Source organism: Halichoeres trimaculatus, unplaced genomic scaffold (genome assembly GCF_033239565.1).
Source record: "Halichoeres trimaculatus isolate MK-OKI-2021-1 unplaced genomic scaffold, fHalTri1.1 fHalTri1_scaffold_21, whole genome shotgun sequence".
NCBI classification, from domain to species: Eukaryota; Metazoa; Chordata; class Actinopteri; order Labriformes; family Labridae; genus Halichoeres; species Halichoeres trimaculatus.
This window is the reverse complement of record NW_027437199.1, coordinates 16,783,169-16,809,772: the sequence shown is the minus strand read 5'-3', so window position 1 is coordinate 16,809,772 and position 26,604 is coordinate 16,783,169. Positions and strand designations below refer to the sequence as shown.

The window sequence follows — 26,604 nt, the reverse complement described above, 5'->3', positions numbered from 1 at the left end:
ATTATACTGTAAAAGCCAGTTTCATGACAAGAGTGTCCATGCAGGAAACACTGCTTTTCACTTGATTTCTTAGAGTATCAGGGTGGGAAATCTCTTGTTAACATGAAAAACTGGATGAGGTAAAACGAAGATGCAGATAACTGAACCTGTTTGACTGATTCTAAACTGAGATACACGTAAAACCTGTTTCACACACTCTGCCATCCTTCCTGAAACACCAAGGTCATGCTCCAGTTGTATTCCAGTGTTAGCTGTCTCAGTGCTTCAGTAACACTCGGTAAACATGGCTGGCAAACTGTCACAGGTGACTTTTGATATGTCCCAAATACCTCATCTGTTAAAAGTTCACAGAAAAGTAAAAGGCCTCTGTCAGACACATGGGCCTACTGTTAACAGCTGTAATCATATCTTCACAGCAGTGTATTAGTGCAAAAAAGGAGCCAAGGAGGCAAGAACTTAGTGTAACAAGGCATCACAGTGTCAAGATGAGTGAGAAGAAACAGAAACAGCGTTAATCAAAATCACACCAGTCACACATCTCAAACAGTACCACCACCTCTCACTTGTTAGAGCTGGAGTTCCTGATGTTAACTCTCTGCATTCACTCATTGCTTCACCAAAAACCTCAAGTAGAAATCTTTGGAGTGGACTGGTAGTGTGGTACAGTGTAGTGTGGAAACAGCCAAGGTGAAGTATTAAGCAACTTAAAGCCTGAATCACACGTATATGGATATTTTTTTGATCGGATATCTTTGTCCTCGTCTAAAAAAAAAATCTCCGTCCACACCACAGAAATATCTCTGTCCATACGAAGAGGCCAAACTGAAAATGATCGCCTCTGAAGCCTGCAATGCCATGCCTGGCTGATAAGTGGCAGGTTAGCAAAATGTGAAAACCATAGAAGAAGAACGTTATGAGCATGCGCAGTCAACACCAGCTCCGTTTAACACCGCTACACGAATCCACTCAACGGATATTTTTTTATTTCTTCACTTTTTTATCCATTTTTAAAAATCTCCATTTATGTGGGTGAAATGTTTGTGTGGTTGAGAGGCCCAATTGGACAGAAAAATGTGCGTTTAGGAATATATCCATATACGTATGGTTCAGGCCTAAGTGTCAGGCATTTCAAACTGGAGGAGACCAAAATCAGAGCTATAAGAAGAAAACTCAGAGAATGTGACAAAAAAACAAGACTCCAAGTAAATTCTTATGATACACATAGTGGAAATAAACCATTATCTATTTGCTAGCAAACTTTGCTTACAGCATAAAAGAAAGATTCACACTTCAGATTTTTTTTTACTTCCGATCCGATCCAATTTTTTCATGATATGTTTTGTCGATACCCATGCTTTTCTCTGATAAATCCCGTACTCCATTGGGTGATTCTGTTGTAAATGACGAATCATATTTGTTGTATTAGAGTGAGCCCTTCCTTGAGGAACACTCACTTTACAAATTTTACAGGACGCTATTTTACTATCATTGCTTTCCAAAGAAAAGTAGTCCCACACAGCTGACATGTGTGCAACATGGTTTGATTTACAGTTGCCGTAAAGTGTGACGGTGCTGAAAATACATGAAAACTGGATCAGTCTCGATCATGTAACGAAATCCCATGGTATACAGTCTTCCAAAAGTAGCCATGTAGGGCCCCGATATCGATCATTGTATCGGATCAGGGAATCCCCGTTATCTAGCACAAGCAAAGTTTTGATCTTGACCACTAGTGCAGATTTTTATGTATTTTTTTACATGTTTGACTGGTTTTGATTCAGCATTCACTGGATGCAGCACATGTCTGAATTATCCACCTTGAAAACAAAGATGTTTATGTTTTTGATACCAGACGATCTGCTGCCTCTGAAGGTTCAAAAAACGTAGCCAGTAGAGTATTTAATTGAGTCTGGTTTAATTGAGTGATGTTAACTACAACTAATAAGGTCTATCGAGGTTTGAGATATCGTTACAACCGTTGGCTTCTGATGAAATATTTCAACATGTGGTGCAAATGTGTGAGTAACTGGAAAGAGCAGAAAAATGTGCTAGTACTGCCCCCCTATCTGACACACAGTTTGTTTAGTAACTTCTTCCATGGAGTATGTGTGTGTGTGTGTGTGTGTGTGTGTGTGTGTGTGTGTGTGTGTGTGTGTGTGTGTGTGTGTGTGTGTGTGTGTGTGTGTGTGTGTGTGTGTGTGTGTGTGTGTGTGTGTGTGTGTGTGTGTGTGTGTGTGTGTGATTCTGTAAGGAAGTGTAATAAAAAAGCAGGTGACAGGCCACAGGCCATATCTGGCAGAGTGATTCAGACAGTGAGCACATGTTGTAGGGAAAAGTCGCTCTGCTTGTCAGACACTTTCATTCACAGCAGAGAAGCTTGGAGCCTGGACTGAGCAGGTTTCACTGAAATACTGTAACACTGCTGCGAAGTGGGGTGAACATTTTGTCCTAAACATTGACGTGTAGTAAATAGCCTCAGCCTCTTTAATTTAACTGCAGTGTCAGACAACAGAGTGTGTTTAAACCCCAATGACCTGAATTTTGGTTGGATTTTTCCATTCCTAAATTTAAAAGATTGTTTCTCAGAACTGGTCAGACTGGTATTGGGGAAATCCTGTAGAGCGAAATGGTGAAATGGAAAATCAAGGCCAGTTCTGGAGCCATTTCAACATGTGCTTCTAAAAGTTTCTGAAAAATTTCAGGACATCCTGCCCCTGAAAAAATGTCAGGTGTTTACTGTCCGCAAAGCATTCTCCACAGGCCTCACAGGAAGTCTCAGGAGGCAGTGTAGTGAGAAAAACATTTCTGGTATTGCAGTACATTTCATCTCCTTCGAGATCTCCTTTCCATTTGATTTAGTAAAAAACATTCAAACAACATTTGTTCTCTTTTGTTTAACATACGTTCCTAAAATGTTTGTAGTGTCCTGTGAAGAAGCAAGCAGAAAACTATCAGGACCAGAAACAGGTGATCTGACCAAGCATCAGCCTCTGGTCTAAAAACACAAGGCCTGTTGAAGTGTCAAAAACTGCAGTTATTCGAAACACCAGAAACCACATTCCCATGGTTTGTTCATTTTGAAGTTATTCATTAACAACATGGCTGACATGACTGGCTTGTCTGTCTGGCTAGCACCCTGTAGCTGAAAGAGGCTAAAGGCCCACCTCTATACCTTATCCTAACTTGAACAAAGCCAGCAGGCCTCTGTTGACAATAGGCTTCAAAATTTCCTGTTAGAAACAAACAGGTGATGTCATGGACACTACATTTATGTATTAAACAGTCTGTTGGAGCAACACAGAAACAACAACGTATATGTTTGTTGTGGTCACAACCATGTTGCTCACTACTTACAACGCAAGAATTAATCAGGTTTAAAGGGAACTAGAGCTGAAACGATTCCTCGAATGATTCGAGGTACTCGATTACAAAAATTACTAGAGTAATTTTCTCTGCCTCGAGGAATCATTTAATTTTTAAAAAGATCAAAGAGTGGTATTTCAAATAGAGCTGAGGCCATATTAAGAGAGTTTTCAGACCCCTCAAGCTACCTCTTATAGAAAATAGCAGCTAGCAACAAATCTAGCTTCTTTTCTGGAGTTTGGAGACTAATGGGTCAATCTACGAAACGGGTGCCATTTGGGTCTGCAACATTTGATGAGATGTACAAGGCACAAAAAATGTGTCAAAGTGTGTTTACAAATTCTGGAGCTACCAAAGCAAGTGCTCTTATTGACATGCTGTATCAGAAAATTCTATTTCTTAAAGAGAAAAAATTTCATTTGAAAAATAACTGCTCTTTAACTAAACAAAAATGTATTTTATTTGATTACTCGATTAATTGATGGGATTTTCAGTAGAATACTCCAATACTGAATTATTCGATAGCTGCAGCTCTAAAGGGAACTCTGGCGGCCATCTTTAAATGCAAAGACTTCCATGCAAAGCAGATTCTGATACAAGAAAGAGCCTGAAGCAGCTTCATTATGTGTTGGTTAGCTGCATGGGCTGCATGCTATAAATGCCTCCTCACCTGCTCTCACTTATCTGTGGTGACGACTGGGTTCACACATGCAGCCCTCTCAGAAATTTCACAGAGCTGATCTGGAGTGTAGTGCCTGTGTGAACACAGCCTTGGTGTCCATGCTGAATCCGTCTTGTCAACCATGACTTCAACTGGAGACTTTCTCTCTGTGGTTTATTCATGCTTTTTATTTGCTTGGAAGCCGTGTTTGAGTTAGCAGGTCAGCTATCAACCAGAAGCCTTGAGAATTGTATGCTTTTTCAGATTCATAAGCTCGTCCTTTGAAATTAGAGAGGGTGTTTTGGGCTACATATCCAAGCAAAAGTCTGCAGCTGCTCACCAAGCCTCTCCTTTTTACCCTTGTTTTTATATTTTAAAGAAACTCCAGCTGAATATTTTGAAGAGAATCCTTCATCTTGTCGGCATGTGTTAAAAAGTCATAGATTTATTTCCTTGAAGAGGCTGTTACACAATGCTGAACTGTCTGACCTTTGTCCCATATTTGCTGAGGCAAACAGAGCGTTTTCGTCACTCATGGCCTATGACTTAACGTCAGCTCTCAAACATCTGAACCCCCGTGCAGTATTCGTGTGTGTTTGCTGCTCACACATCCAGACGATGCTGCAGAGCGGGTTTAGTCAGTCAGACCTTGTTCTTTTTCTTGTACCATCGCCTTCCTGCTTTATGAACAGGAATAAAGCTTTCACCCACTTCTGTCTGCTGCCTTCACGTGCTGTTAACTTCCTCATAAAACTCCTATCTTCTCCCTTGGCTCCCAAACCCAGTGTATTTACCTCATACTCAGGCAGCACTCGGTGTTATTTAGCTCCCCTACCAGTCTCCCTCCTCCATTACACATGATTTAAACCCAGCGTGGATTTGATAGTACAGTCACACTCATGATGGATGGTCCCCTCAGCCCAGTGTGCATCCCCAGTTCCCAGTTAAAGAACCAGAAGCGGGTACTTCAGCATCTTTTTTCTTCTGCTTTTTACAGCCTCTGCCAGCAGTCACCTCTCCCTCAGTCCCTCAAGAGTGGAGAAAACTGGAAAGCAAATCACTTCCCATTGACGTTTCTTTTTTAGATTTCATAAATTATTTTCTGTCCTGCCGTTTTGTTTATTTTGTTCTTGCTGAAGTCCTGTTGGGTTTGTCTAAGCATTGACAGGACTGAGTCTTGGAGCAGACTCCTTACGGCTCTGCAGTGACAATCATTACTTTGGAGTGAAGTCAGCTGTCTTCTGCTTGTGCATGTGTGTGTGGATGTGTGTGTGGATGTGTGGATGGGGGGAAGTGAAAGCTAGACGAATAGAAAGATAGTGCCCTTGTGGATCTGGATAGATGACCTTGTGCAGGGTATGTTAGCACGATACTGTTGGCATCTATTGTAGGGATGGGCAATGGTTTTATAATATACAAATTGTCATTTACATTATATATATATATATATATATATATATATATATATATATATATATATATATATATATATATATATATATATATATATATATATATATATATATATATATATATTTTAAAGGTCCGCAGGAATTAGGAGTTGCACTTTTTAATTTTGCTGCCTATAGTTGGTTTAAAAGATGTATATCACATTACATATACCTGAATCTATCTTGGCAACATTAAGCAACAGCTAGAAATTTCTCAGCCTAGCTTAGCATTAAGTCTAGAAGTAGACAAAAACATCCAGTCTGTTGCAAAATGTGGTCTTACAGGCACCAAAAACTTGTTACCGTGTTGCATCTGGTTTGTTACGCCTTTACAGGGTCTAACTTTTAGTTTATCCAAACATCCTGAAAAAAATCCAACGGCGCTACTTTCATCCATCTTTGAAGAATTACGCTACAGTCAGAGGCTGATTAGCATAGTTTAGCATAAAGACTGACAGACTTTGGTTCTGTCCAAACATTAAATGTTCCCTCAAACTACCCCCTCACAATTTACCACTCGTTCGATAAAATTTTACATTTTTGTTGGCTTCATATTGACCCTGAGTTTCATCAACCCCCTCAGGACACACTCAAAATCTATGATGTGACGGTAGAGGTGAGAGAGGTTATTCTTTGAAATGAAGGTCACAGGTTTGATCCTGCGGAAACAATTACCAGCCGTGAGGATAACAGCAGCTTTCAAATGCCACAAACCTGCAGGTACTGTGAGAAACACCTGTAAGTACAGACTGTAACACAGTGACTCAACCTCACCCTGTCTTCTGCCTTTTGAGGCGTAGATAGCCTTGGACTCGCTGATCAGACGGTATGTGGCGTGACGTAGAGAGTACTTAATGTTGTATTAAAAAAATCTTTAGAAACAAAAGTCAGAGCTGAATCATTCCCAAACGTAGAGGTGTTTAACACATATCCTTTCTTTGTCCTTGTTTTGGTGAGTCTTAAGTACATAACCTCCAACTTGAAGACACATTTTCACCAGGCTGCAGGGTCACATTATTGACATCGATATTTTCAGATCAGTAATGTCCCTTGAGTCATGACAAAGTTACAAAGGTCTCAAAAAGCTGCCAACATACACAGTGCAGTGGGTTCACTCTCAAACTGAATTAGTGAAATTGACCTCTGGGTCAAATCAATTTGATCAATATTTAAAGCTCTATAGCACCCATAGTTAAAGAACAATAATGCTTATTGATGGCTTTCCTATTGTTGCTCCAGGGCTGGATTTTTATGTCAAGAGGAAAAATATTGAGAATTAACAGAGTCATCCAATAACTGGAGAAAGAGGGTTGGCTTTCTGCTGGCATCAATATTGTTTTATCCGCTCATTCAAAGGTTGAAAATAGGTTTGATTAGTCAGTGTGACTCAAGGGCACATCAGCAAAGACTGAAAACAATTCTCTAAACCTTCTGACGTCACTCCTTCACTGAGCAGCTTTGACTCAAATGTTAAACATTTCAGCAATTACAATCTTACATATGTCTGCTATCATTAACAGATGAAAGTTTTGCTGCAGAAAAACTTTAAATGGAAGTAATCTAAGTAGTTTTTGGGTAGTGCTACAGTCAGAATTCACTTACATACCTGGCTTGTTATGAGGTAACCACGACTTATGGTGCCGACGAAAGAGAATTCAATAAATCCACCTCAAAAAGTAAAGAAGTCAGATTTTTTTTTATTTGTTGTAACAATGTTTCTGGCACTAAATCTTATTCATGTTTATTTCTCTTTCAAATGGTGCCACATTTGTAAGGAACATGTATTTGTGGGATGAACAGCAGGGGTAAGTATGTGGGTTTGTGCTCATAAAAAATGTGCTCATGCCAAACACCTTATTCTGCCATTGACTCTTTATTGACACTATGTTTTGAAATGTTAGTTTGATGATTTCATATAAAGAAATATGGAAGCTAAAGAAAAAAATAAACTTAGTTTTGATGATTAAAAAGTAAAAAAAAATGCTGTTTGTTAATAATTTTTACATTGAAAGAAGTGAAACAAAGAAAATTTTTAAATCATGAGATATATAAGGACATTACAAAGGAAGTCAATACTGGGATAAGGAGGCCCCTTTAAAGATAAGAAGGCATCATCATAAAATAAAAAAGGCAAAACTACAAAAAAAGAAAATGGAATTACTTAAAAAACACAATTCTGACACAACTATTCAAAATAAGAAGGTACAAATCCAAAATTTTGATTATTTTTGAAATATTATTTCCCTGATCTGAAAGAAATGAGATTTAAATTATGTTATCATAAAGTTTATCACAAAATATTAACTTTTTTAGCTCTGAGTACATTTCGTATTGCATGATTCTGATTCATGTTATGTAAAAAACTGATTTTACATTTCTCCAAAATGCCTTTGAAGGATATTCTTTAAATTTTTTACTGGCATAAACAAGATTTTTAAAGAAGCTATCAGACATCTAATCATGATGATTCATTTGAAGTTTTATTGTGGATTTGGGTTTTTTTATGTTGGCAGGTGTTGATTGAACCTTGCTATGGTTATACCATTACATGATCATAGAAATTATAAAATGTATGACATGGAAAAAATACAGTTTTACCTCGATCTTTATTCCAAGTTAAAGTGATACTCCGGGATGGAACAAGTTGGGTCCTATCACAAGGTTTAGGGCAGAAATTACCCCTACAGCAGTGTTTTGTGCAGCAGAAGCCCAGAGCGCACGCACCAAAGGCCCCCTCCCTGCTCCTCTGCAGGTTTCCTCTGCACTCAGACGGGGCCAATTTTTACTTGACCAAAAACACAAATAAACGGACTCCCACCGAAAAAATCTGATATTGCTCTGCATTCAGGCTTTATTTAGAGAATTTTCAGCGCGTTACTTTCACACAAAAACACCACTAAATAAGGCTCTAGTTCTCATCGTGTCGTAAAACGGCGCTACCTCCGCTGCAGAGCCACAGCTGGCTATGAGGCGCTCGCCGCTTAGTGTATCAGTCCGCGCACGTGGCGTGCCAGATATAAACAAACACAGGTAGTCTGCCAGGACGAAGAGACACTATGAGAACTAGAGCCTTATTTAGCGGTGTTTTTGTGTGAAAGTAACACGCTGAAAATTCTCTAAATAAAGCGTGAATGCAGACCAATATCAGATTTTTTCGGTGGGAGTCCGTTAATTTGTGTTTTTGGTCAAGTAAAAAATGGCCCTGTCTGAGTGCAGAGGAAACCGGCAGAGGAGCAGTGAGGGGGTGTTTGGTGCGAGCGCTCTGGGCTTCTGCTGCACAAAAACACTGCTGTAGGGGTAATTTCTGCCCTAAACCTTGTGATAGGACCCAACTTGTTCCATAAAGTATCACGTTAAGGTTTAGTTTTTAAGGAAAAGTAACATCACACAAAGACGGTAATAGATGGAAGGAGACTGACATTTTCAAGGCTCTTATGTGCCAAGAAACCCCTGATCACTGTGTTCCCCAGCACGAAACGTCTTTGAGTCATTGTACATCCTGTTGTTGACGCTCATAATGTGCCGGCTGTTCTCCTAGAACTCAAACTCCAAACCGGGGTTGGCTCAGACCCTGAGAAGCCCTGTGTGGCTTGCATGTATGAATCAGGTTCTTTCTCCTTGTTTCCCTCTCTATCTCATGTAACGTCCGTCATAATGATGCCATTTTATCTCAGTGTGGGGTCAGGCTGTTCTCTTCACTCTCTTCTTCTGTTGCTGTCTGGGCTCGAAGACATGAGTATGTTTGTGCGTAATGTTTTCTGCTCTTGTAGATAATTGGCTGTAGCAGAGGAGATGACAGTGAATCTAAATAGGATGTTCAGAAACTTATGTCTCCCACATATCTTTGACGATCGATAAGTCACATGACTGACCAGACGTTGAACTATGAAAAGACAACATAATCTAGTCAGATGGATGGATTTCACTTCTTCTCGGTGACAGACTCTTATCAGCCCGGCTCAGAACAAAACTTCTTGGCCGTTTCAGCTGTCAGGAGAAATGTTTGTTCTTGTGCGACAATCAGGCCACGAGACTGTGCTCTGAGGAATCGACTCCAGCTGCAAAAAAAATCCTTCAAAAACATCAGAAGTAGCTCATTCCTCTTATTCCCGAGTTAATATGAAACCAGCCTGAAATCTCACTTGCCATCATGATGGAAGATGAGGGTGCAGTTACTCAAAGAAGAGCGTCGATAGGAGTTTCAAAAATAGTCGATTGGGGAGAAAGAGGAGGGAGGGAAAGCGGGGAGATTGATCGGACAATCTCTGGGAGTAGAAGTGTTTGATTTCGATTAGGGCTCGTGCCCACAGGCCAGTCGTCTCAGTTCAGCTCAGACGCTCTTCTTTCTAATCTTCACAGCGAGGAAAAGCTCTACTGTCTGCTGGTCGATGCCATCGGGTTATAAAACTGTATTTTTCCCGTGGCTCTCTCAATGATTTTCTTTGTTATCTTGTCGAAAACTTCTTGTCTATTTGTTTCTTTGCCCTTTGGATCCCTGGGTTTTTTGGCATCTTGGTGTAAAGAGGTTTCTTCTCTGGAACACTTGTAGCTTGGATGAAGAAAATATGTACACAAAATTATGCAGAGCTGGTGAAAAGATGCATGTAAACCTACAGAAATAATTTTCTTATACTGTTACATTAAAGATTTTTTTAGTCTCACAATCACAAGTTCTCCAATGAGTAAGCATTTCCTGTAGATACACAGGGTGTGGTACCACAGACAGTTGTGTGGGTTGTCGTCACACTGTGTAGCTAGACCAGCCAAACAAAAATAACACTGATACTTTGGAAAATGCCTTCTAGAGAACAGACATATAGAAATACATACCAGTAAACATATTAATGGTGTCATCTAGCAGCCTCCAACCCCGCCCTCAAATTTAATCTTCTGCTTGACGATAGATTGTTTTATACATGGATGTAGTATCTGTGATGTCACTCATTTGTCTCTGACAGAGTTTTGAACACTGTCGCCTAAACTAAGCTGAACCAAACCTGGTTTGGCTCTACTTTTGTTGAGGACACCTTCTGTTTTATTTTACAAGCATCACCTTTTAAATGAAGCAACTGTTTGCACATTTCATTTAGCCAACATGTTTAAGTTGAGTCAATGTTGTATTTGACTTCTTATTTCAAAACCAGTAGCTATGTTAGGTCAAATCTTGGTGTATATCTCTTACAACCCTTGTTATAGTTGAAGTACTAATTGTTCTACTAGCTCTGATAAAAATTGCTGTTGTAACACCACATTTTCCCAGTTTGGGATGAAGTTATCCTCTTTTATTCTATTCTATAAAGAGGCAGCGCTTTAGCTTCTTTACAGACAGCTACATGGTGACCATTGGTGAGTCAAGTCAGCCATGCCCTTATGTAGAATAAAAATAGAATAGAACTTTATTGTCAATGTAACAAGTACAATGAAATTGAAGTCACAGAAGCAATCAAGAAAACAAAAGTAAGAAAGTGTATAGAAAGTGTAAAAAGGTCCATAAGAAAATAGATGATGACAGCTTGTCCATCATTGTCCAGTTCAGCCAGCCTCCACCTCCACAGGGTCCAGGACTGAGCTTCTTCAGCAGTCTGTTCAGTCTCTGATGTTAGCCCCGTTAGCCATGTCTGTGAATAGTGTGATGCTACTCTGTTCTCTGGTATTCCCTCTGTTGCTGGGTCAGCACGGCTAGCTTGTCCATCTAATTGGAGATAGATCTTACGTTCCCAATAACAATGGATGGAAGGACAGGTCCATGTTGTCACTTCTTAGCTCACACCTGAGAACCAGCATGTCGTCCTCACCTCCTTCTCCTCACCTTGTGGAGAAACATCCGGCCTTGCACGTGTTAGCATTAACATGCTACAGTCTGCTAACAGCTGAGTTCACATGTAAACAACGCAGCCATGGTTACATGTAGGATCTCCAGACAAACACAGGAGAAAAGTAGTAAAAATAACACTGAAGACACAAAAAGTTTGGTGTCCATGACCAACAAATGAGCCATACAAAGTTATGATCCACTCCAAATACAAAGATTGCAAAAAAGAGATGAAAAGATTGCAAGATACAGACAAAGAAGAGAGAGCTGCCATAGCCAACAGGGTGGCGCCTAGCAAAAAGGGCAAAAATAGGGCAAAAAGTTAAATAATATTGATCATAATGAGTTAAGATTATCGGAAACTTTGTACTTTCTACTTCTCTTTTGTAACTTCTGACTTTTAGTAGCGCAAGTTGTGAGAGCTTTTTCATTGAAGCAGTTTTTATTAAATAAAACATAAATTGACCTCAGAGGTATTTTTGAAGGATGATTCATTCACCTCTCTCAGATGCATTAAGCTCTTTTGTCCCCTATATGCTTACTATGAAAAACGATGTGTGTGTGTGTGTGTAGTGTGTGTGTGTGTGTGTGTAGAGTGTGTGTGTGTGTAGAGTGTGTGTGTGTGTGTATATGTTTACAACGACATGCTCAGGTACCTCTTCCCCCTTGAGTATTCAATCCCCTAATGTATGTTAGTGGAAGCTGGTTTAAATGAGGCGCTCCAGTGCTCAGGGCCCCTCTGGAGTGCTGTGTGTGTGTGTGAGTATGTGTGTGTGTTAGAGATAGTAACACACTCACACACGGAAAACTGATCTCAGCAATGTAAGACATGCTGATTCGAACATGCAGCTGTAGTCCTCATCATTTATGGACCATTAACGGCCTAGGTCGCGTGAGTGTTTGAAAACAAGATGCTGTTCCAAACATGCAGATATGAAAAGGTCAGATACACACGCGTGTATCCTTGAGGAAGCGCCACCAAGGACTTCAGGAGAAGGCCTGTTTTAACTGGACCAAAGTTAAGGCTGTAGGGATGATATGTCATGTCAGTATTTCAGGGTTTGTTTCGAAGTGTTGCAGCTTTTCAATCTGTGGTCTTTCGTTTGCTCTTAACCGGACACGCCAAACTTTTTCTAGGTATGCTTGAATTTTTATAACACCTCAGATTTAAAATGCCTTCAAAGATAAGGAAGTGAATAATGATCAGGTTGTGAAAGAGGATCAGAATCTTGACAGGGTGAGCAGGACCTGAGTTAATGTTTTGGGAATCTCAAGCTTTTACTTGATTTCAGAGGCACTGAAGCATTGATGTAAAATAGCATCCTGAGCTCTCCTGCAGAGCCACTCTGTCTTTATGAACTGCAGGGCAGCAGACATATATCTGCAGGGTAGTTTGTCTTGTAAAGGGATTGAACTGTGGCCTATTAACTGCGAGATAATGCCTCCAGTGTTTTATATTTAGTCTGGACAGTCAGGCCCAAATGGAAGACTTCCTGATGCTTCAGCTGTGATATATATGCTGCACTTCACTGTATGGGTAGAAAGACCATTTCAGTTTCTAATGGCTTTGTGTTGTTACGTAGAGAGTCTCACAGGGCTCTCTGGGTGTTTCAAGACTCGCTGTTCTCTTGGTTTCACTTTTTTTATTTGATGATAAACAAAACTAACTCTAAATCTTCTTTCTGCTTCCTCCCATTTTTTGTTTCTCTCAGGTTCATCCCATTCAAGAAGATTTCAGACCAGACCAAAAATTTGAGCCCCGCTCAGTGGAGTCCAGGTTGGTCATGTTGTTTATTCAGCATCATTTTCAGACTTTAAGAACTTGCAGCAATACAAATGCAGGGCAGCAGACGCAGAGATGGAAGATTTTTACAGTTTAATTAGACCACCAAATTTAGGGGCAGAGGGCATGATAGGGATGGGTACCGAATTAGGTACTTCTTTAGGTACCGACCGAATTCTGTCAAAAGTACCGATTCTTGTAAAATCAAAAGTTACCATGGTTAGGTACCTAAACGCATCCTTGTGACTGTGAGGGAGTGGAAGAGTAGGCGATTTTCCATGCTGGACATGAACACAGCATTTCAAGGTTATATATAAAAGAATATATATGTTAAATTGTAAAAAAATATATATTTTATTATTGAACTAATGGATAGTTTTTGCCACATAACCACAAAAAAGTACCAAAAATTGGTACCGTTGAGTACCGGTACCGATTGCCAGGTACCGGGCATCGGTACCGTGTTGTGTCAAATGTGAAAGGTACCCATCCCTAGGGCATGATGTGAAGATCGTCATGATGAGTATGACATGTGACCTGTGTTTAGGAATCTGCCTGGACTAGCTTGCTGGCGTTACTGTTAAAAGGAAAGATAAATAGAATAGAAAATTAAAGAATTTAAAGAAAGTTTTCTAAATTAAAAGAAAATAAAGAAAAAATTGAATGTTGTACAAAGTTATGATTTAAAGAAAATAACAAAAATGTATGAATTTAAATCAAAATAAAAAGGAAAGATAAAACAATTCAAGAGTTGGTTCATACAATTTTTAAACTTGAAATGGAAAAAAATATATATTTTGTGTCCATAACTCTACTAATGTGTAAATATTTTTCCACTCCTCCGCAGTTTATCCAGGTTTTGCCTCAACCATCTTCATTCATCCCTTGAGCCTTCTGCCTCTGGGGGGTCGGTCCAGCGTGCCAAGCTGGACGGAGGAGAGACGAGTGGGGCCGAGGGCCCAGCCTTCGTGCTGCGACACAGAACTTCCAACCTCATCGAACACACCACAGAGGGCACGCCGACAGATCCCATGAGTCCCCGGGAGAAAGACGACACGCCCACCTCAGGTTCTTCAACAGGTCACCTCAGCACCTCAGAGTGCCCGTCACACAACGGAGTGAGTTTTTAACACACAGAAACACACTGGAACACACACACGCACGCTGTCATGTGGTTGGTTTAGAGCCTGGTGGCGTGGCGAGGGTTAACAGGCAGTAAACCTATCCCACCAAACACACACAGCTTTACATTAATTATTGAAGAGGTGATGAATATATAAACTCCTGCCCCAAATAATGTAAATTCTAGTATCAACTTAGTTACCGTTTTTCTTTTTAGGGTCCTCGGCCTGAGCCAGGGCACCTTCTAGCAAGAGCTAGAAGGTGCCCTCGGCCGAAGGCCGAGGGCACTATTGTATTTCGTCCGTTTCTTTTTAGGGTCCTCGGCCAACGGAAGAGGGCACTTTCTAGCAAGCTAGAAAGTGCCCTCGGCCGAAGGCCGAGGGCACTATTGTATTTCGTCCGTTTCTTTTTTTAGGGTCCTCGGCCTGAGCCAGGGCACCTTCTAGCAAGAGCTAGAAGGTGCCCTCGGCCGAAGGCCGAGGGCACTATTGTTCCTGCTGCGTTTCTTTTTTTTTTTTTTTCTTATTATTCCCTCCTCCAGTAAATCGCTTATTAGGTCCTCTTAACATATTCGAAAACTCACCAAAATTGGCACACGCATTATGGATGCCGAAAATTTTCGTTTGATACCAAAAATGACCCCCGACATCCCATAATATGCTCAATAGCGCCACCTAGGCACACGCTAAGGGCCCTAGCTCGGGCTAGGAATGTCGCAGAGAGATGAAACCAACACCAAAACGCTCGTGTCATCGAGACGCAAAAATCATACGCTGCTACCCTGGACCTATCTCCAACAGGAAGCCGGCTATTTGCCTCACAAAATTTAAAAAAAAATTTTTTAACCCTTTCTGCAAAAATTTTCTCCTCTGAAACCAAAAATGGTACAGGTTTGAGACTACCATCACATGACAGACTAGAGCCTGCTCTCCAAAAGTTGTGAAGGAAGTTGTTGTTTCTGGCCCGGTTTTCGAATGGCGAGCCCTCAAAGTCGCCGACCGCTTTCAGCCGAATTAGGATTTCTCCATGTTAGCAGATGAGGAGAACAAATTTCAGGTCAAAACACACATTCTACTAGTGCCGCATTTGGGCCTCTAGACAAAAAACTACAAGTCATAGAGCTTTAAAAATTACATGGTTGGATTCCTGACAAAATTGTCTACAACCATATGATATTTTTACAGAGATTAAGCCAACATTGTGACCTACAGGACAAGTAGTATGGACGTTTCTCATAAATAAAAAATCCATTTCTAGCACTTTTCCACCGCTTTTCCAGCGTTTTTGTGACGCATTTGTGCTTCTAGAGAAAAAAGTAAAACTCGTACAGCTTTAAAAATGCCAAAAATGGATTCCTCACAAGCCCTTCTATCAAATATGATATTTTTGACACAGATTGGGGTAAAATTGTGGACTCTGTGAGGTTTTTTTTTGCATTAGATGGCTGATAAACTCTCCCTCCAGCCTCAAGTCACACTGGTGTCACGCTAATTAGAATTCCACGCATGCAGGTGGTGATGTCACTCAGCATAGCAGAGGATATGTTACCATGGTATCAACTGACTCCCTGACATCCCATAATATTCTCTCAGAGCCATTAGGCTCACTTCCACCTATGCACAGCAAAACAGCCCTAACTGAGGCTAGGAATGTCGTAGAGAGATGAAACAAACGCCGAAATGTTCGTCTCATTTTGTTGGACACATTGGAGGGAAAACCGGCATGAGCCCGAGGACCCGTCTAATGCTGCTTGCAGCTTTAATTATTATTATTCCGCACTCCAGTAAATCGCTTATTAGGTCCTCTTAACAAATTTGAAAACTCACCAAAATTGGCACACACATTATGGGCGCCCAAAATTTTCGTTTAATACCAAACATGACCCCCAACATCCCATAATAAGCTCAATAGCGCCACCTAGGCACACGCTAAGGGCCCTAGCTCGGGCTAGGAATGTCATAGAGAGATGAAACCAACACCAAAACGTTCGTGTCATCGAGCCGCAAAAATCATACGCTGCTACCCTGGACCTATCTCCAACAGGAAGCCGGATATTTGCCTCACAAAATTAAAAAAAAATTTTTTTAACCCTTTCTGCAAAAATTTTCTCATCCGAAACCAAAAATGGTACAGGTATGAACGTTGCATCATATGAAAGACCAGACCCTGCTCTACAAAAGTTGTGAAGGAAGTTGTTGTTTCGGGCCCGGTTTTCGAATGGCGAGCCCTCAAAGTCGCCGACCGCTTTTGGCCAATTCAGGATTTCTCCATGTTAGCAGATGAGGAGAAGAGATTTCAGCTCAAAACACACATTCTACTAGTGCCGCATATGGGCCTCTAGACAAAAAACTACAAGTCATAGAGCTTTAAAAATTACATGGTTGGATTCCTGACAAAATTCCCTACAACCATATGATATTTTTACACAGATAAAGCCAACATTGTGGCCTACAGGACAAGTAGTTCAGACATGTCTCTAAAATAAAAAAATCCATTTTGAGCACTCTTTCACCGGTGTTGTGACACATTAGGGCTTCTAGAGAAAAAAGTATAACTCGTACAGCTTTGAAAATGCCAAAAATGGATTCCTCACAAGCTCTACTATCAAATATGATATTTTTTGACACAGATTGGGTTAAAATTGTGGACTCTGTGAGGATTTCTTTACATTAGATGCCTGATAAAAACTCCCTCCAGGCACTAGTCACACTCGTGTCACGCTAATTAGAATTCCAAGCATGCAGCTGCTGGTGATGTCACTCAGCATAGCAGAGGATACGTTGCCATGGTATCAACTGACTCCCCGACATCCCATAATATTCTCTCAGAGCCATTAGACTCACTTCCACCCTATGAACACCAAAACAGCCCTAACTGGGGCTAGGAATGTCGTAGAGAGATGAAACAAACGCCGAAATGTTCGTCTCATTTTGTTGGACACATTGGAGGGGAAACCGGCAGGAGCCCGAGGACCCGTCTAATGCTGCTTGCAGCTTTAATTTTTTTCTTATTATTCCACACCGTCAATGAACGCTAATTTGACCCCCTAAACATGCTCGAAAACTCACCAAAATCGGCACGCACATCAGGATCGCCAAAAAATTCGAGAAAATACCAAACATGACCCCTGACATCCCATAATACTCTCTAGAGAACCAAAAAACCTAAAAAAAAAATACACAAAAACACACAAAAACGGCCCTAGCCGCCACTAGGAATGTCGTAGAGAGATGAAACCAACACCAAAATTTTCAGCTCAATGAGACACAAAAATCATACGCTGCTACCCTGGACCTATCTCCAACAGGAAGCCGGCTATTTTGCCTTTCAAAATAAGAGTTTTCTGCATTTTTTCCCTTTCTGCAAAATTTTTCTCCTCTGAAACCAAAAATGGCACATGCTTGAAAATACCATCACATGACAGACTAGACCCTGCTCTACAAAAGTTGTGAAGGAAGTTGTTGTTTCTGGCCCGGTTTTCGAATGGCGAGCCCTCAAAGCCGCCGACCGCTTTTGGCCGATTTAGGATTTCTCCATGTTAGCAGATGAGGAGAACCGATTTCACCTCAAAACACACATTCTACTAGTGCCGCATTTGGGCCTCTAGACAAAAAACTAAAAGTCATAGAGCTTTAAAAATTACATGGTTGGATTCCTGACAAAATTGTCTACAACCATATGATATTTTTACACAGATTAAGCCAACATTGTGGCCTACAGGACAAGTAGTTCGGCCATTTCTCTAAAGTAAAAAATCCATTTCTAGCACTTTTCCACCGCTTTTCCAGCGTTTTTGTGACGCATTTGGGCTTCTAGACAAAAAAGTATAACTCGTACAGCTTTAAAAATGCCAAAAATGGATTCCTCACAAGCTCTACTATCAAATATGATATTTTTGACACAGATTGGGGTAAAATTGTGGACTCTGTGAGGACTTCTTTACATTACATGCCTGATAAACTCTCAGTCTCCACTCTGTTTGGGGTTCTGTCACGCTAATTAGAGTTCCAAGCATGCAGCAGGTGATGTCATTCAGCACAGCAGAGGATACGTTGCCATGGTATCAACTGACTCCCAGACATCCCATAATATTCTCTCAGAGCCATTAGGCTCACTTTCACCCTATGCACACCAAAACAGCCCTAACTGGGGCTAGGAATGTCGTAGAGAGATGAAACCAACGCCGAAATGTTCGTCTTATTTTGATGGACACATTGGAGGGAAAACCGGCAGGAGCCCGAGGACCCGTCTAATGCTGCTTGCAGCTTTAATTTTTTCTTATTATTCCGCCCCGTCAATGAACGCTAATTTGACCCCCTAAACATGCTCAAAAACTCACCAAAATTGGCACACACATCAGGATCGCGTGAAATTGCAATTTGATACCAAACATGACCCCCTACATCCCATAATAAGCTCAATAGCGCCACCTAGGTACACGCTAAGGGCCCTAGCTCGGGCTAGGAATGTGGTAGAGAGATGAAACCAACACCAAAACGCTCGTGTCATCGAGACGCAAAAATCATACGCTGCTACCCTGGACCTATCTCCAACAGGTAGCCGGCTATTTGCCTCACAAAATAAAAATTATTTTTTTTTAACCCTTTCTGCAAAAATTTTCTCCTCTGAAACCAAAAATGGTACAGGTTTGAGACTACCATCACATGACAGACCAGACCCTGCTCTACAAAAGTTGTGAAGGAAGTTGTTGTTTCGGGCCCGGTTTTCGAATGGCGAGCCCTCAAAGTCGCAGACCGCTTTTGGCCAATTTAGGATTTCTCCATGTTAGCAGATGAGGAGAAGAGATTTCAGGTCAAAACACTCACTACTAGTACTTCTACTAGTGCCGCATTTGGGCCTCTAGACAAAAAACTAAAAGTCATAGAGCTTTACAAATTACATGGTTGGATTCCTGACAAATTTTCCTACAACCATATGATATTTTTACACAGATTAAGCCAACATTGTGGCCTACAGGACAAGTAGTTCAGACATGTCTCTAAAATACCAAAATCCATTTTGAGCACTCTTCCACTGGTGTTGTGACACATTAGGGCTTCTAGAGAAAAAAGTATAACTCGTAGAGCTTTAAAAATGCCAAAAATGGATTCCTGACAAAACCTACTATCAAATATGATATCTTTGGCACAGATTGGGGTAAAATTGTGGACTCTGTGAGGATTTCTTTACATTAGGTGGCTGATAAACTCCCCCTCCAGCCTCCAGTCACACTCGTGTCACGCTAATTAGAATTCCAAGCATGCAGGTGGTGATGTCATTCAGCATAGCAGAGGATACGTTGCCATGGTATCAACTGACTCCCTGACATCCCATAATATTCTCTCAGAGCCATTAGGCTCACTTCCACCCTATGCACACCAAAACAGCCCTAACTGAGGCTAGGAATGTCGTAGAGAGTTGAAACAAACGCCAAAATGTTCGTCTGATTTTGTTTGACACATTGGAGGGAAAACCGGCAGGAGCCCGAGGACCCGTCTAACGCTGCTTGCAGCTTTAATTTTTTCTTATTATTATTCCGCACCGTCTTTGAACGCAAATTAGACCCACTAAACATACTCAAAAACTCACCAAAATTGGCACGCACCTTACAATTGCGAAAAATTGCGTAATGATACCAAACATGACCCCAGACATCCCATAATAATCCCTCTAGAGCCAAAAAACCTAAAAAAAAAAAACTAAATGGGCCCTAGCTCGGGCTAGGAATGTCGTAGAGAGATGAAACCAACACCAAAACGCTCGTGTCATCGAGACGCAAAATTCATACGCTGCTACCCTGGACCTATCTCCAACAGGAAGCCGGCTATTTGCCTCACAAAATTAAAAAAATTTTTTTTTAACCATTTCTGCCAAAATTTTCTCCTCTAAAACCAAAAATGGTACAGGTTTGAGACTACCATCACATGACAGACTAGACCCTGCTCTCCAAAAGTTGTGAAGGAAGTTGTTATTTCTGGCCCGGTTTTCGAATGGCGAGCCCTCAAAGCCGCCGACCGCTTTTGGCCGATTTAGGATTTCTCCATGTTAGCAGATGAGGAGAACCGATTTCAGGTCAAAACACACATTCTACTAGTGCCGCATTTGGGCCTCTAGACAAAAAACTACAAGTCATAGAGCTTTAAAAATTACATGGTTGGATTCCTGACAAAATTCCCTACAACCATATGATATTTTTACACAGATTAAGCCAACATTGTGACCTACAGGACAAGTAGTTTGGACGTTTCTCATAAATAAAAAATCCATTTCCAGCACTCTTCCATCTGTCTTGTGACGCATTTGTGCTTCTAGAGAAAAAAGTAAAACTCGTACAGCTTTAAAAATGCCAAAAATGGATTCCTGACAAAAATTCCTATCAACATGATATTTTTGACACAGATTGGGGTAAAATTGTGGACTCTGTGAGGATTTCTTTACATTAGATGGCTGATAAACTCTCAGTCTCCACTCTGTTTGGGGTTCTGTCACGCTAATTAGAGTTCCACTCATGCAGCTGGTGATGTCCTTCAGCCTAGCAGAGGGATACGTTGCCATGGTATCAACTGACTCCCTGACATCCCATAATATTCTCTCAGAGCCATAAGGCTCACTTCAAGCCTACACACACCAAAACAGCCCTAACTGGGGCTAGGAATGTCGTAGACAGATCAAACCAACGCCGAAATGTTCGTCTTATTTTGTTGGACACATTGGAGGGAAAACCGGCAGGAGCCCGAGGACCCGTCTAACGCTGCTTGCAGCTTTAATTTTTATTTAGTTTTATTTTTTAAAAACCAAAACCTGATTGGAGGCATCTCTGACAGTACACACAGCTCTGAGTATGTGAGCAATGCAGCACACACAAACACACTGCTGTGTCCATTAAATACACTAATTAGTGTGCAGTTTAATTACTCCAGCACAGTCTGTGTGTGTGTGTGTGCCACATGTGTCAGAATCTGTTTCTCTTTGAAGCCAGGATTTTTTCCCACTGATCAACAAAGTGGATAAACACTGAAGTTAATTAAACATTAAAAGATTCTCCGGCCTCCGTTTGAGAAGGAGCCACAGATTAACTAAAGTTGGTTAAGAAAAGTTTTGAGCCAACAACAAAAGAATCACACGGTGGTGTTTTTCATTCGTCTTTCTCTATAATCGAGTTATCCTCAGAGCCTCGAGCACAAAACATTGAAAAACTCAGGTGACACACTTTGAGGGGGAACAGCGGGAAAATGCAGAAAAGATGAACTCGTGACTGCAAGAACAAGCATGAAATATGTGAGGTTTAATTTTTCACACAGTTTAAGAGCTGAAGTTGTAACTAAGGGAAAGAGATGCTGCGTCTATAAACAAACACTGCTGATAAGAATCAGAAATAAGCTCAATTTTTACCGTCTGTTGTGTTCTCAGTACCTCGCTCAAGGCAGAACAACACCTTCATTTATTATTATAGACACCACCTTCAAGGCTCCTCACACTGGAAGATGAGTCACTCTGTGCGTTAGTAATTAAGGCTGCGTTATTATCAGGGCTGGGTTCACTTTTAGATCCACCCTCCTGTCTACAGCGATATGGATATTCAATGTGCTCCCTAAAAATAGACCTGTGATCTTTATACACAGACATCTTCCAGGAAGGAGAGCAAACACGCTGCCAAAACTCTGTGTGAAGAGCATCCCATGAAGACAAGCTATCGAGCTGATCAAACAGCACACTTGTGTTGCCTTTTGACTGCGCGTGTGTGTTCAGACAAAAGCTGCTTCTCTGTTGTTCAGAGTCAAATGCAATCAGCACAGAGCCGTTAAGCTGAAACACAATAGTGCTTGTGTTGTGATCCGGCTGGTGTCTGCCTTTTTACCTGCTGCAACACAACACTGATACCTGAGAGGAGGCTTAGGGGCCCCTGCCCCAGCCAAAGAGGCCATGCTGTCTCTACACCCTGCCGGGCCCCCTCTGAATTTTTCAGCATTATGGTGAGGTGTTAGCATATGTGTCTCAAAATGTGAGGGTGCGGTTTAGCTCAGGGGCTGACGTTACACATCCTGTTTCCAGTTGGATTGGATCATCTGTCCCGTATTCTGACAGTTTGATGACTTCCTTTTGTCTATTACTTTTTTTTACCAAGCTACAGGGATAATGTATTTCTCTCTTTGATATTGTTCACTACGTTTTTTTCCCACAGTTTTTATGCTTTTTTTCCTTTTCAGACTTCCTGATCACACATAATACTTCCAGAAAACAGTTCTTGATGTAATTTTCAGCATAAACTTGCAGTGATTGCCACATCACTCAGGTTAAAATGTGTGTTTTTCAGAAGAAGAAGGAAGTTAAGGACAAAGTTTTTGCGAAATTACTGTAAGACTTGTCAGGTTTGAATAAAAGTTAGATTTATGCTTCTTTTTTTAAGTTATATCTTCACATTATTACGTCCTAGGAGGTTATGTTTTTGGGAGAGTTTGACTGTCTGTCTGTGAACAACATAACTCAAAAAGTGACAAACGGATCTCGATGAAATTTTCAGGAAATGTTCAAAATAGGATAAGGAAGATGTGATTAAATTTTGGAGGTGATACCAATCACCGTCTGGATCCAGGATTTTTTTAATGATTCTTTATCATTGTGGGATACGGTCGTTTTCACCATATGTGTATATGACTCCATGGTAAATGGTCGGGTTGCTTTGAAAAACAATACAAGACAGGATCACTATAATTTCTGACAGATGCTAAAGTATGATCCAGATCCTGGCAATACTCTGGATACTAAGATCTGGAATATGAAATATGAACTGGGTCATCATAATTTTCAACACTGTCAGGAAACAAATTATCGTACAAACCTGCAACTAACAGCAAATTGTAGCAGACAGTCTGCTGAAAGGGAGTATAACATTAAAGTAGGACTAAAGTGTTGGTGACAATCACAATATGCTTGGTGGAGGTCTGCGCTCTTTGAGCGCTTTTCTAGTTTTTGCTGTTATTGGATAGGATAGCTTAACAGATGGAAAATATAGGGACTTGAAAAGGGGGATAAATGCAGCAAATGGTCATGGCTTGAAGTAGAACCAACAACTGCTTGGAACAATTAAAATAGCTTCTGTATACAGAGTGCAATCACTGGACAAACTTTGCCAGGAAATTAAGTATAATTATTATTATTATTAAATTAATTTATCAAAACTCAAACTTGCCCCAAAACCTTGAAACATCAGATTTCGTTCATCCCTTTATTTAAAGATTTACCAGACAATAAATAGATAGATCAGCTTTCTCTGTTTTACCAAGACAGAAGAAATTTCACTGTAACCGTCTCCCTTAGTCTGTAACACCAGATCAATATTGTGTACAGAGGAATGAAAAAGGAGACACTGAGCCAAAAATGCAAGGAGCAGAATTTTATCACGCACATCTTCTCTTTAACCACCAACAAGGGAAATACCGATAAACAAATACCAGCGAACAATGGCGGAGATTTTTTTCCTCTGAGTCCTGTACATCCTCTCTTTGTAAGTCAGGCTTTTTTTAATGCTTTCATACATTGACATTCAGCCTCAGGTGGATCTGACATCAGGATTTTACTTCCTCTTATTGTATTTCTTACACTGCTATGATCATCATCACCGTGCAGCCAATCCATCTGCTAATCTGCTTTTGTCTATTAATTGCAAGTATGAAAATATTAAATGGGTTTTCAAGAAGGCCAAACAAGAGCATTTGTTCTTGATGTTTCCATTTAAAGAGGAGATATACGGTCAATAGACTGCTCAAAACGCTCCATGCTAAAAATAGCACGAGATCTTTATGAGACTTACTGACACTTTGAAGGTGCAGGCCTCAAACACCATGGTCAGCCCAAACCTCTACTCCTGACAGGTATCCAGAGGGCTGGCCAATCACAGGTTGGGGGTTTGTGGAGCAGGGAGTCTTAAAGAGACAGTAGCTAAAAGAAGCGGTTCAGGCAGAGGCTGGAATAAGTGTTTTTCTGTGAGCTGTAAATCATGTAAAGTTACTACTACAGGGTACCAAAGAAATAAAAAAGAGCCTAAAAAAATCAAATAACCCCCTCTTTAAGTCTTAGAGAGAAAATTCAGGGACAGGTTCAAAAATGAAGAACTTTTCATTTAAATATTAAATTATATCTTTTAACATATATATTTTTTACTGATGTTTTTCCACATTAATGTTAAATCAGTTAAGAAAACCAGTCTTAGATCGAGTTTGTGCAAAGCAGCGTATAAGGGGAATTCTTACACCAACCATCAGGATTCACATATCTGTCTAAGACCACTTGTCTCCTTGACTCTTAAAATTCTCCAGCCTTGTGATTCCCGGTCTCAGCTTGATACTCATCAGCTAATCCAATGATTAAATAAAAAAAGGGAGCAAATATAGATTGGCTCTTGAATATCCTTGGTGATCCTTCCATCTATAAAAAAAACCCTGCTATTTGGTTGCCATGCTAACACAGATATTTTGTGCCAGCTCCATGGTCATGGGTTCATCAGAGAGGACAGTTTGTCTCATTGTAGCCTGAGCACAGGGTCTGCTCTATGCTGAAGGTCTTGCTGTGTGTGTGTGTGCGTGTGTGTGTGTGGAACATACTGTCTTGTTTTTGAAGGCTTTGGCGTCTTTTCCAATTTGTTATCGTCCCAAGAGAGCATTGTGCATGTGTGAGTCACATGTTGAATCTCTCCGTCTGTGCTGTGCAGGGGTTACCGTGTACAAGGGTGAGTGTTGGACCATTAGGCGTCCACACGGTGCTCTCATTGGTCAGAAGTGATTCAGCTAAACTTCCATTGGCTAAGAGCTGTTTCCTGGTTTCCTCCCTGCGCCGTACTGCCAGCATGTGATTCTATTTACACTCAACCAAAAGTTCATTGTTTCTCTCAGAGACTTTTCCCTCAGATCTTCACAGTGTTTCAGGTGTTAAGTCAGGTGAGAGTCCTTAACCAGGTCTACATACAGAACAGATAATGAGTCTGTGGGGGATTTATGTTTTTGTGTTATTGTGTAAGACAGAGGGAGAGAGTGGCCTTTAGGGGCTTTTAAGAAAAACTGCCTCGTTTCATCTTGAGCACGTCTGTGTCTCAAGTGATTTCCTTCCCCCTTGTTGTTTCAGAGTAAATCACGCAGGACGGACTGCTTCGCTGACACATGTTTTGCAGGCTCTCTGCTTTTCTGTATTTGTCTTGCAAACACTCTTTCTCTGAGGGGTGGTACTTTGGCCTTCTTTGAATTAGCTAAATCTTAGCTGCATTCTTTAATTTTTACATTGGCAATAACTAACACACCACAATCAAAGCATGTACTCTGTAAGAATGCAGAAAACAATCATTATGACATGCAATACATAATGTTTTCCTGGCTCTGAGGTTGAAACGTGTCAAAAATCATTATTCATCTTTCTAGATTATTATATTTTGTTTGTGTAACCACTGCCTGGGGGTAGGTTTCAGACCAGGAGACAAACAGCAGTGGTTTCAGAGCCTGTAAACTACGCTGGACTGGCTGTTTAGTTGAAATGTTTTGACGTCTCTCTGTTCTTCTGAATTTGTTGTAAGAACAAACTTTTTGGGGATTTGCTTGGTGCTTTGGTCATCTTTGAACTAGCTAATTCACTAAAGTTCAAACTTAGCGGAGTCTCCCTCACGTCATCTGTCTGTTTCTGAAACAGACTTTTAAAGCAAATCGGCTCGACAGGGGCTTCCAGTACAGCTACAGAGGGCCTGTCAGTCATGTGACCCTGAGCTGTGCCTCTGATTGGGCAAGCTTGTGATCTTAATATCCTCTGAACTGCTGAGTTGGAAAAAAGTTCACCCCAGCCCAGTGTGTGCTGATAGTGAAATTAGTGATTAAGACAGGAGACATTTTTGGAACCAGGCTGTAAATAGGTTAATTTCTGCTTTGAAAACAGTTTTTTTGGCTTGGTGTGTATGTAACTTCTGGTACTTCCGGAGCCAGCCTCAAGTGGACACTGGAGAAACTGCAGATTTTAGCACTTCAGCATTGTCTCATATTCTTAGACCAGAGGTTGCTGCTTAGTCCAAACTCAACAATTATCATTTCAAAGCTTCTGCGAATATATTTTAGATGCTTATAAAATTCACTGAAATTAATGACCTCCCACAGGGGGCGCCAAAGTTGCTCAGTCCAAAATGTTTTACACTGGAGCTTTAAATCATCACAGGATTTATGACTGCTTTATGCCTCGTAAAAACAGCCTTCTCCTTTTATCTATTTCTTACTTGACACCTAAGGATGAGGGAAAAATGTTCTTTCAGTAGACGAATAAAACAGATTCAGTGAAATACCGAGCCATCTTATCGTGCCCCTTACTCAGGGTGTGCCTGCATCACTCTGATAAGGATGTTTACCCTCTTTATCAGATGAACTCTCTAAGGCCATGAACACAC

The 26,604-nt window shown here is 40.8% G+C and overlaps 1 protein-coding gene across 1 annotated transcript in view; it reads left to right on the top strand.

Annotated features, from left to right (window-relative positions):
- adipor2 (adiponectin receptor 2) overlaps positions 1-26,604 on the top strand; it is a 48,950-nt gene that overhangs the window by 7,143 nt on the left and 15,203 nt on the right. Inside the window, exons 2-3 of the mRNA XM_074698584.1 lie at positions 13,000-13,064; positions 13,918-14,188. Coding sequence (XP_074554685.1) covers positions 14,102-14,188 — 87 coding nt within the window. The 5' untranslated portion in view covers positions 13,000-13,064; positions 13,918-14,101. The remainder of the gene's footprint in view (positions 1-12,999; positions 13,065-13,917; positions 14,189-26,604) is intronic.